Raw genomic sequence first — 11,398 nt, forward strand, 5'->3', positions numbered from 1 at the left:
CAAAATTAACAGAGGTACAATTCCCGATGGGACTGTATCAAAGTAACAAGGACGGAGGAGGATTATCAGTCACCACCACCACCTTCACCCACCCCCCATCTCACTCACTTCCTCCCAACCATTGCCAATTTGCCATGCACTCTATAAATTCCTTCCTTCATTTCTCTCACATTCTTCCATACCTCTCTCTCTCTCTGCTCACATATTCATCTCTCTGCGGCGGCCCGCTTCTTCTTCTTTTTCGTGACACATGCCCTCCCACACAAAACCCAACTTTGTCTTCTTCCATTCCCTCTTCCTCTCTAAATAGCTCTCTCTCTCTCCCTCTCTCCCATGACCCCTCTCTAACCCTACCGCCCCTTCTTCTCTCCCACCCATGATTTTAACACCCACCGACGGATCACCAATCCCAATCCAAACCCTTTATGGGGAGAAACCGAACCCAGCCCACTTCCTCCCCTCGCCGGTGCCTGATTGCCGGAAACTACTGCCACGACGTTCTCATCCGCGACGGCGTCGTTTTGGCCGAGACGCTCGGCGGGGCCGCTTCTTTCATCTCCAACGTGTTCGATGGCGTGTCCGTGAGTTACAATCTGGTGTCCAAAGTCGGGTCGGATTTTGCTTACTCGGTCCACCACGACCCGATTGTGGTACCCGATTGCAGGACGACTCTGTTCCACGCGCATTTTGATTCTGGAATCGAGGGGGAGGGCCAGCAGGATCGGGTTCTGAAGCGGGTCAATGCCTGCGACCCGATTCGCCCCTCGGATCTGCCCGAATCCAGGTTTGATTTCGGAATGGCGGTTGGGGTCGGCGGTGAGATTACGGTGGAGACGGTTGAGAAACTGTTGGAGATTTGCAGCACTGTGTTTGTGGACATTCAGGCTCTGATTCGGGTTTTTGATGGGGTTGATGGAGCTGTGAAGCTTGTGGGTTTGAAAGATAGTGGGTTCTTTCACCTCTTGCCCAGAATTGGGTTTATAAAGGCGTCGGCGGAGGAGGCTCTGTTTATGGACGTGGAGGAGGTCAGGAAGGTGTGTTGTGTTGTGGTGACGAATGGGAAGCGTGGGTGTAGAGTGTATTGGAGAGATGGGGAAGTAGAAGTGGGGCCGTTTCCGACCGGCCAGGTTGATCCAACCGGTGCCGGAGATAGTTTTCTCGGTGGGTTTGTTGCGGGGCTTGTTAATGGGTTGGCTGTGCCTGATGCTGCATTGCTTGGGAACTTATTTGGGTCATTGACTGTGGGGCAAATTGGACTGCCCAAGTTCGACTTGAGGTTGTTACAGGTGAGATTGAATTCTGTATTACCAATGTTCTGTTCCTAGTTGTTTTAGTTTTCGTTTGAGCAGTGATGTTAGTTATAGCTGTAGCTTTGTTTAATGGCTCAAAAGTGATGAGGGTATGTGAATTACTACTAACTGCATTTTGACATGTTAGAATTGATGAACCTTTGCGCTTATAGATAGATGTGGTTACAATGGCTGGATCGTGTAGCTAGGCTACTGAAACAGTGCATCACCCGATGCTTTTTTCTGTGATGCTGCTCTTCATAACAGTCATGAATTATAAGTTCTTTTAGAGAAGTCTTTACGAGATACCTTGTTTTGTAAGCATTTCTATAATGGGATACCATGTTATGCAATCCTTAGATGGTAGTTTTATACACATGCTACAGTTTTTTCTTAGAGAAGTCTTTACGATATGCCTTGTGTATACATTGGTATATGCTACAGTTTTGTACATATGCTGATACTTTCTGCAAAGGTTGTTGTGAAAAATTTAGAATATGGGCATCAATGAAGAAAAGTTACTATTACAAGTATACTACTCATTACGGAAGAGGTGATTTCAGCTCAGAAGTCTCTGATTATGTGGTCATGTTTGTCCTCACGCTTATTCTGCTGTATATTTCTTCTCCTAGTTGTTGTACCACATAAAACTTCTTCAGTCCTTGTAAGCTGATAAAGTAGTGTTTGACAAATATCTTTTTCTTTTTGTCCTTGTATCTTTGCAGAGAGTTCAGGAAGAGGTGCAGAAGAGAAAGGTACAGAGTATCAGCTGCCACGAAAGAAAAGACGAGAAGTTCAGGTTTATGAATGTAGCAGGACATGAACAGTTTCATGCATCCCTCATAGCTGCTAAACAGATACCAAGGTGCCTTCCTCGTGAATGTGAATGGGATCTGCCAAATTCTCCTTCCAGAGCAGTGGAGCAGGGTTTGAATGTCCTCCCCCATTTCACAACCCAGCCGAAACTTTTACCCGATTCCGTCTACGAGGAGCCAATTCGAACAGCGGATGGTAAACAATGAATCGTGATAGAGTAGCTTCAAACTTTCTCCCTCGTATCGTTTACTGTATCAAATAATGTCTGATGTAGAAATGTGTTTGCATAGCGCAATTGCAACCTGTATGTCCCCCGGATGCCCTGCATCTTTAGACATTAGTAGAACGGCAAAGGTCACTCCAAAACTTTGCTTTGATCAGAAAGAAAAGGAAATGCCTTTCGCCAAAAAAAATCCCAGGCTGTTTGCCTATTACAAGATTGCGCATGTCACAAAATTTACAAAGTTGACAAGCTCGGATTTCAGCTTAGGTTATGCCTTAGCCCACACAGATAAAACAGACGAGACAGCTCTCTCAAGGGTATTTCTTTCTTGTAATCGGTTGTATAAAATTACTTCTCTATAAATATCCAACTCAAACCTGTCAAGATATGTAGCAAGATATGGACTACAACTTTTCCAATGATAGTACTCGTGAGCTGCAATTAATTTTTTAAACTATTTTTTTCTTTGCATTATATGACTAAAACACAACAACTATGTAGCAACTAGCAACTAGCAACTATCCGTATATCTTTATCGTTGAAAGAAAAGGTGTTCTCTCTCTACACGCATCCAAACCCTAAGAGTGATTACGGCGGCCGCCGGCTGCTTTTCCTGTGATCTCCTCACCTCCATGGTGTCCATTGAGGATGTCACTGCCTCCTTTGCGGCATCTCTTGCTTCAGCCAGCAATGAAGTTATCGATCTGTCTCGTCGAACTGGGGGTGCACAACGCCGTCCTCGGCAATCCTACCTACTGGCCAAACCCTTGGCAAAGCAGCCTGCTGCCCTCAACGACATCAGGCGATTCTTCAGACGAGTATGGGTGCTCAATAAAGGATTTAAGATCCAAGAGAGAGAGCAGAACCATTTTGTGCTCGTTTTGACCTCCAACGTGATCGAAACAAGGTGTTGCGTGGTGGTCATGGTTCTTTAACCATGCCCCAATTGTGATGAATGAATATGATGGCATGTCGCCGATCAGTTCGGTGAAGATGAACTCTTTATTCTTCTGGTGAGGATCTCCAACATGCCACCTGCGTTTGAGGACCCAGATATGATCCAAGCTATTGCTTATGTAGCGGGAAAGTTTTTAGAGATGGATGACAAACTTTTCGACACTGTGGGTAAAGTTAGGGTTTGAGTTGCTCATGAATTGTCCAAACCCTTCTTTACGCAGAAAACGCTCCGCCTTGCTTCGGGGATAGAAGCAGATATCTCATTCTTCTTCGAAAACTTGGTAGGTATGTGCAACTCCTGCCATTTTCTGATGCATGATGGGCATCGGTGTCTGGTTAGTGGGGTGGATACTATACATACTGGGGTTCGAGCCAATATTGATAAGAGAGTGGAGATCACTGCTCCATCGCTGAGTTTTAATGCAGGTACATTCATGGACGACATGTTTCGATTCCAAGGGGTACAAACACCGGTCCTTCCACTAGTCAACAAGGCTCTTTTTAGTCATGACACTCCTGGCCGTAAACCTATCATACTGCGGGAGAAGTTGCTTCCCAAAAAAATGGATAATTCACTGGCCTTAGTCCCTGTCTCTGATCCTTATGATAATGCTGGGATTGAACCTATTGTGCCGGTTCTCATTGACTATGATAAAGATACGGGGCAATCTGCTGAGAAGTTGGATAGTGACACAGATGTTCCTGCCAAGGTGGAGCCAAGAATTGAGAAGAGGGTATTCCCTCCCACCTCTGAGGCCTATCCCAAAAAGCTGAAGATTTTGCTCTCGGACTTGTTCAAACAAGTGGATATGCATGATGCTCCAACAAAGAAGTTGAAGACCCCATGTTTCCCGACTAAGTTTTCAGCTAGGTCTCTAGGACTCCTGGAAGTCCCAGGCAGCATTCTGGTGCCAAAGGAGCCGATCGTGGCAGTTACTATGGAGCCAACAAAGAAGAGAGGGAGGCCACTGGGATTAAAAAATAAAAATCCACCCAAATCAAAGAAGATTGCTGCTGCACAAGCCACTTGTTTTGAGTACCTTACTAAGCCTCCTAGCCCTAGAGGGAAGGGCAGGGAGAAAATTTAAGTTTCTTTGTTTTGTGACTTAGCCTATTTACTATACCTTTGTGTAGTTTATAAGCTCACTTGGAATAAGTGAGCATTGATCTGTAGTAGTGAGTGGTGCTAGCATATTGCTCGTCTTACTTGCCTATGAGCAGTGACTGATATGTATCCGTGCGGTTCTGGCTTTAGTGAATGAAAACCCTATTATTATTGATTTAAAAAAAATAATAAACTAGCAACTATCCGTCAAATGATTATTTTACTTCAGGCGTAAAATCTCTATATGGTACTTGAATTATCACAAAAAACACTTTTTGGTACTCATAAATTTTTAGAGAAACCACTAAAATTTGTATTATTCAGGTTTGCTTATCTAAGGGATAGTTTTAAGAGAATGCGAGAGTCAAATGTTTCTCAACCACTTGTATTAAATTAAAATGCTGAAATTATAACAACTTAATTTTGTACATTTGTTTTCAGTTGTCAGATTCACTTATCTTTCAAAGTCTCTTAAAAATTGTTCTTTCGATGAGCATCCGTTAGTCTTTTTAGTACGTTCGTCAATTATTTCATTAAAGCATAAAAAGTGAGTTAGTTTCCTTTTCTTTTTCTTATTGGTCTGCCTTTTGTTTTTCCATTAGCCAATCGGAAAATCAATCTCACAAAACAATCCCACCAAGAAAAGAAAAAAAGTTAAACAGGAGCACTGGTGAGTCAAAAGGTCAGCAAAAAAATATCCAAAATTCCAAATGATCAGCTTAAATCTTTTCACCCCGCCACGTGTTATCAAAAGAGGCCAATCAGCAAATGATTTAGCTTTGAGCCGGCCCCACACGCACCATTATAATCGCGTGAAGTCAATTCACTTTAAATTTTTGGCTCGGAGTCCACACAAAAGAGAAAGGGGCAAAAAAAAAAAAAAGTAAGAATCCATCACAACCATTGCTCAACCACCACCACGACCACCACCTCCTGTTATTTTCGGAATCCCCCAAATTAGCTAACCGCCCTTCTCAAATTCTCCATCTCCAACCCCCTTCAATTCCAAACTTAGGGTTTCTGATCTGATCCCACCCCTTTCCCTCAGTTCTCAGAAACCCTAACTCTCTCATCAATCCTAGGGTTTTGTTTCCGTTATCGTTTTCATTTCCCGTCTGTTAGCTGTCATTATCGTTGACGATGAAGAAGCAGACGAGGAGGAGAAGGAAGAAGAGCTCGCCGGCAGATCCGAAGCCGGCCGCTCCCCCCAAAGACGACGCCGAGCAGAAGGCCGTGGCCGCGCTGACGGAGGCCTTCTCTTCGGTCTCAGTCGACGACGCCGTTTCGGCGCTTCGCGAAGCTAAAGGCCACCCGGACAAGGCCGCCGATATTTTGGTCCAGTCTCTGGCCGACACCTCCGACGAGCCGTTCACGAGCTTCACGTCGAGCGGCGTTTCTGGTTTTGATACCGGCTCCGACGAGCCGTTCACGAGCTCCATGTCGAGCGGCGTTTCCGGTTTTGATACCGGCTCCGACTATCCGTTCACGAGTTCCTCGTCCAGCGGCGTGTCCGGATCTGATGCGGGCTCGACTTCCGGGTCGGGTTCGTCCGAGGGGTTTGAGTCGGGTTGTGTTCAGAATTTAGTGAGCGAGAGGGGTTTTAGGAATAAGCAGAAGAGGGTGGTTGCGTCGGCCGGAACGGTTTCAAATGTGTTGGGCAAAGAGTATGTGAGGTCGAGGATGACGAAGCTCAGTGGTTTAAAAAATGGAGTTGCTGCTGGGGAAGAGGAAGCTGAACAGTTTCTTTGTTCAATGCTTGGGGATGACTCTGAGCTCAACTTGGCTGTTGTTAGAGATGTGCTTTGTAAGTGGCCACTGTTTATTATTATTTCTTAATTCGAATCGTTAGTTATATGAAGTGGGATTTACATACCAATTGAAGCTAAGCAGAGAAAGCTATAATGTGTAAGGTTGCAATGATTTGCTTTGGGAATAGTATGTACTGTATGCTGTTGCATGACCATAGAGTTTGTTTTTGCAGGTCAGTGTGGGTATGATGTTGAAAAGGTACTAAGAGCATTGTAAGATGGGAATGTCTCATTCTTTTTTTTTTTCTTTTTTTCTTTTTCTTCTTCCAAGTCCGGGTAGCTGTTACTTTGTTAACATCATTTGAACAGTTCAGTAGTTGGAACCATGTGTTGTTGATGTAATCATTTGTTGATATATATGCTTTTCCAGGCCTTGGATTGCTTACTTGAGGTATCTTCGTCCTTGTCTGAACAGCCCGGTCGTAGTTCTAACTATAGTTATAAAGAAAATGGTAGATATTCCACTGGACAGTTTGACTCTGTAAGTACTATAATTTTCTGGCCTAGTTTTGCGCAATGTTTTTGTTATCTCACATAGATGGCTCAACAGATGATGTATCTTGCTTGACAGGATGCACACACACGCACATTTTATAGCCCAGCCCACAAGCAAACTGCTGGCACTGTTTGATTTGCTATTATTATTATGGTTGTGCTGTAGTGAAGCATGATGTAGAGCAATTTGTTCATATCCTTGTTTTTCTCTTTTAGAATTGGGTGTAGTTATTCCCTTGTTGTAATGTAGTGTAATGTCTTCCTGAACCTGAGATTTTTTATTTTGTCTGTGTAAGAGACTAGTAAGTGACAGTACTGTGCCTTATATTGTAGTTCACTCACTTTCCTAATTATGTTTAGACATATTTTGGCTTTTAATTTTTTTTTTCCATATATTTTTCTTTTTTAATATTTATTATTTGGTTTTGTGCTATACTGCTGTACATTGATTACGCTGTTTTGTGACAGCTGACAGATAGGGCATCTGATTGTACTTCTTATTCATCCGAGGATAATATATGGTATTCGGGATACGCTCACCGGTAAATTATTCCAATTTGATTTTTTTATTTTTCTTTTTCCTATTTTTATTTTTTATCTTAAATACTTGTTATTTTATTCAAAGCCTATGGCCGTAAGTTATTCCTTTTCAACCACTCCATCTTTGGGTATTCTTGTTGTGCGAACTTTAGTGAAATCAGTACTCTCTGGGGTTTTCTTCGCATCCCCTTCTCTTTTTGGCTTGCTTCTGTTGATTTGTGCCAGCGTAGGACTTTGATGATTGGAACACTAGCTATCGTGCATCAGAGATATTCACTGCAGAACAATTTTTTGTTTGTTTCTTCTTTTTCAAAAACAGAAACATGTTTAGATATTTCCTTAAAAATGAAACGTCAAAAACTTTAGTATTGAATGAGACCATAACTGGCCATGTTCATATTTTCTTGCCGAGCCTGTGAATTTGGTGTACCTTGTTATTAATGAGTTCTAGTTTTTTCTTGTGTTCGCAGGTGTGGTATTGTGAAGAGATACAATTGATCTGATTGTTTTCTCAAATCAAATGCCATCATCGCCGAACATTTATCTATATACATGTGGTTTCAATTTGGATGTTCATGATAAGTTACTTATGGTTGTCAGTATTTCATATACCATTTATATGTAAAGACATGGCTAGAATCTTCTTTAGTCCCCTCTATTAGATTTCAGTTTTCAATTTCAGTTTTGATTCCAACCTATGATAATGTTTGGTGTAGACCATGATCCCACAAGCTTAATCCTTTCCTTCATTTCAGGAATTATGCGGAGGTGCTTGCTAGTTCAGAAGCTCATCATCCCATGAGCCCAAGTAGTACCAAATCGAATCTCCCTCAAAAGGTGTTGGAATCTTTGTTTAACATCTCCAAGACTCCTGAATATGAACCAAAAGCTATGAATTGGAAGAATGTAGTGAATAAGTTGCAGTCATTGGGACCTGAAGTTGATGGTGGCACATCAAGCTCTGCAGAAGCAAAACAAGACACTTCGGGTATTGAACTTGAATCTCAGAATCCTTTTGTACATGCTTCTTCTCTTGTACTAATACTTGTGTAAGGGCACTTTTTGAGTCATAAAAGCACTTTTTTCAGTCATAGCAGCACCTTTAAATGTACATACAATTCAGATATCTAAATATGTATAGTAAACATAAAAAATATTGGATGGGATTAACTGATTATATTTGTTTCATTAGCTTGACGGATTGAAACCGCCAAATCCTTCTCATATTTATAACACTAGATTTGGTTCAGGCTTCAGTTCGTTGATAGATTTGATAAAGCACAAATAGGCTATATTCTTTTTTGTTTCCTCTTAATGATCGGTTTTTTTTTTTTTTTTTGGTTGGTTTGCCAAGCTGTAGATATGTCCTTTGTCTTTATTTCTTTCATTTTACATGTAGCTAAAGGAGATGAATATCATGCATTTAGAGTGACTGCAAGCCAGCACTGGGATTTAATGAAGTCCTACTATCAGAAGGTAATGAGGTTTTAGCACATTCTTTTTATTCATCATTTTAATTACTGATGCGAGCGCAATTTTCTCAGGCTGCTACAGCATATTCGAAGGGATCACGGGAGCATGCAGGTTATCTTTCTGAGCAGGTCTGTGACTGTATTAGATTTTTTTAGTGTTTTCATTCTTTTGTTCGTATTGGTATACATTTTGAGACATCCATATCACACTGTCGGTCACTTGTAAAGCATCATTTGTAAATATATGGCAATATTCCCTTTATGTGCCATTTGAGTGTTTTCTAGAGGGCTAGGGCATCTGTTTTCTCATTATTTTATAAAATTCCATTCAATTTGAGATATTAACTGACTTTTATCTTGCATTTGGTAGGGGAGGGTACAGACTAAAATGGCACAGAAGGCTGATGAAAAGGCAAGCAAGGAAATCTTTAAAGCTAGGTTAGTGCAAAGCCAGGTTGATATTTATTGTCGTTTTCAACCATATCTTTGATCTTAGTTTGGTAACAAAGATTGTTGTATTCCGCAGAAACAAGGACATAGAAAACATGATAACAATTGATTTGCATGGGCAGCACGTTAAACAAGCAATGAAGCTTTTGAAAATCCACCTTCTATTTGGAACATATGCACAATGTGAGCTTCTTGCCTGAAATTTCCCTTGAAATTTTTTTTACTGAGATTTTGGAAGGTACTGTCAATTTAATCACTTATGTTGCTCTGGTCCAGCGGTTCAATTCCTCAGGGTTATCACAGGATGTGGGTCACATGGTCTAGGAAAGTCAAAACTGAAACAATCGGTATGGGTTTTAGTTTTTCCTATTGCATAATTTCTACTGGAAAATAGGTTAGAAATGCCTGGGTATCTTGGTAACATATTGTTTCAGTTGGGACTTGAGCTTGCTTTGTTTACAGAACACTTTTTTTGGGTTGTGCAGGTCATACAGCTTGTTGAGAACGAAGGTATTACATGGACTGAAGAGAATCAGGGGGTTGTATTGATAAAGCTAGGTTCACACACGGAGTTCAACTTTATGGATTCCGAGAGTGATGACGAGTGAGTTAATTGTAACAGAAACTAGTCTGTAGTACCTGCCTCGGGTTGGTCCTCGTTGTCAGTCATCAGGGAGTTGCTAAGCCCTCCACAGGTTGTCTGCTGTCATAGAGTCGGCTATTTAGTTTAGTCATAGTGTTCTGTAATATTCAAGGCCAGGTTTTAGATGTGTCCATATTCATCTTTTTCCATAGGTCCAGATTTACTTCAAATCCGCTTTTTAAAGAAACTAGACACTTCTCATGATGCTCTTTGTACGCTATGGAGCATGTATATACTTGAGAAAAAACTGTAATTTATCTTGACATTTAATGACATGACACAGGCCATCGCATGCATACACCATTGGCTCGTTTAATATTATTTTTTCCTTTAACCTTTTTAGGGTGAGAATAGGGAGAATAACAAAAATAAAGTGATGAATATGCTCAGAGGGGCTGCTTTCACAAAACTAGATGTACAGAAATGGTGTGAATTGGAATTAAAAAATAGCGCCCACGAATTGGAATAAGTTTAAAGCTAAAAAAACCTTGCCATCACATCCGAGTGTTTGACTAATGAAGAGTTAATTCAGTAATGTTTTGTACAGTAGCTCTTCAGCCATTGACGTAAATCAGAGTGGAAGCCCAGCAAGCGAAAACCTCATCAAGTGCAAAGGAAGGATTTGCAACAAGCAGCGGTAGCAAAAAGGATGCGTTCGAGGACGCCAAAAATGTCTCTTTGACAACCTGGACTATTTGTATCAAAAGGATGCTACTACATCAATGTAATTGCCTATCGCTCCTCCTTGCCAGCCCGAGAGGAGGTACGATGGCAGAGGTATAAAACGCGCCGCCAGCCTGCTTCCAGCACATCTTGCCATTGGAACCAGGTTTTGCTTGAGGTTCTCTGGGCATGGCCGTTAGATTAGATACCCATGATCTGTCACTGTCAGGAAACCAAATCTATGGAAGAATGTTATTATAATGCAGTGGAAAATTGCAGAATGCTACTGTATGACGGTAGTAACGTGGCAAAATAAAAATAGTGAAAAAAATTGCCCTGATCTATGGTAATTAGATTTGGGATTTGTAATTTTTAAAATGAAGGAATCAGAAAAAAAAAAAATTGCGTATAGCATGTCATAAACAGCAGCCTATGGCCTGCATGGTCTTCCCTTGCCTCTACAGATGGGTTATGCACTACCCAAAGCTACCGCATGCATTTTACTAATGCTGCTATTGGAGGAGTAACTCGTGGCGGTATGAGTAATTCAATCATTTTACTAATGCTGCATATGGCATAATTTATTTGGCTATCTGAAGTAGGAAATGTACAGAGCGCGTTTGGCTAAACGTGATTCAATCACATCTTATGGACTGGCTGTCAGTAGTCACAGCCAAAGGAAACAGTCAAAGTCGTGATGTTTGAACTCACACTCTCAAACTCTCGAGGTTGTTTATATTTTTGCAAGAACATCTCAGGCATGACGAAACAAAGGAAGAGAATACAGACCAAGAAAGGGTACAAGAACAGAGGGTCACATTGAACAAGACACTGATGATCTGCGGCACCTGGCAGTCACAACTGTGACATTCAATTCCTGAAAATACTTTCAGATCGTAAAAGAGAGAGAGAGAGAATAATGCTTTAGATTCTAAAT

At 41.4% G+C, this 11,398-nt stretch overlaps 2 protein-coding genes across 2 annotated transcripts; both read left to right on the forward strand.

Moving 5' to 3' along the window:
• The first annotated feature begins 59 nt into the window (after positions 1-59).
• LOC112165216 (inositol 3-kinase) lies at positions 60-2,408 on the forward strand. Its single transcript, XM_024301668.2, has 2 exons — positions 60-1,286; positions 2,015-2,408. Exons 1-2 carry the CDS (start codon positions 426-428, stop codon positions 2,309-2,311), a joined length of 1,158 nt encoding a protein of 385 aa, XP_024157436.1. The 5' UTR covers positions 60-425; the 3' UTR covers positions 2,312-2,408.
• Positions 2,409-5,239: 2,831 nt separating this feature from the next.
• On the forward strand, positions 5,240-10,101 carry LOC112164790 (SMR domain-containing protein At5g58720). The gene is made up of 11 exons (XM_024301100.2): positions 5,240-6,194; positions 6,372-6,397; positions 6,569-6,679; positions 7,162-7,235; positions 7,989-8,221; positions 8,633-8,709; positions 8,778-8,834; positions 9,076-9,143; positions 9,232-9,338; positions 9,432-9,502; positions 9,641-10,101. The coding sequence occupies exons 1-11, from the start codon at positions 5,531-5,533 to the stop codon at positions 9,761-9,763; spliced, it is 1,611 nt and encodes a 536-aa protein (XP_024156868.1). The 5' UTR covers positions 5,240-5,530; the 3' UTR covers positions 9,764-10,101.
• The last annotated feature ends 1,297 nt before the right edge of the window (positions 10,102-11,398 follow it).

Source organism: Rosa chinensis, chromosome 5 (genome assembly GCF_002994745.2).
Source record: "Rosa chinensis cultivar Old Blush chromosome 5, RchiOBHm-V2, whole genome shotgun sequence".
NCBI classification, from domain to species: Eukaryota; Viridiplantae; Streptophyta; class Magnoliopsida; order Rosales; family Rosaceae; genus Rosa; species Rosa chinensis.

Bases quoted from the DNA above. Each gene is read 5' to 3' on its own strand.
- LOC112165216 (XM_024301668.2), top strand. From the start codon at position 426: ATGGGGAGAAACCGAACCCAGCCCACTTCCTCCCCTCGCCGGTGCCTG. The intron at 1,287-2,014 runs GTGAGATTGAAT...GTATCTTTGCAG, and splicing joins TCGACTTGAGGTTGTTACAG to AGAGTTCAGGAAGAGGTGCA.
- LOC112164790 (XM_024301100.2), top strand. From the start codon at position 5,531: ATGAAGAAGCAGACGAGGAGGAGAAGGAAGAAGAGCTCGCCGGCAGAT. The intron at 6,680-7,161 runs GTAAGTACTATA...GTTTTGTGACAG, and splicing joins CCACTGGACAGTTTGACTCT to CTGACAGATAGGGCATCTGA. The intron at 8,835-9,075 runs GTCTGTGACTGT...TGCATTTGGTAG, and splicing joins CAGGTTATCTTTCTGAGCAG to GGGAGGGTACAGACTAAAAT.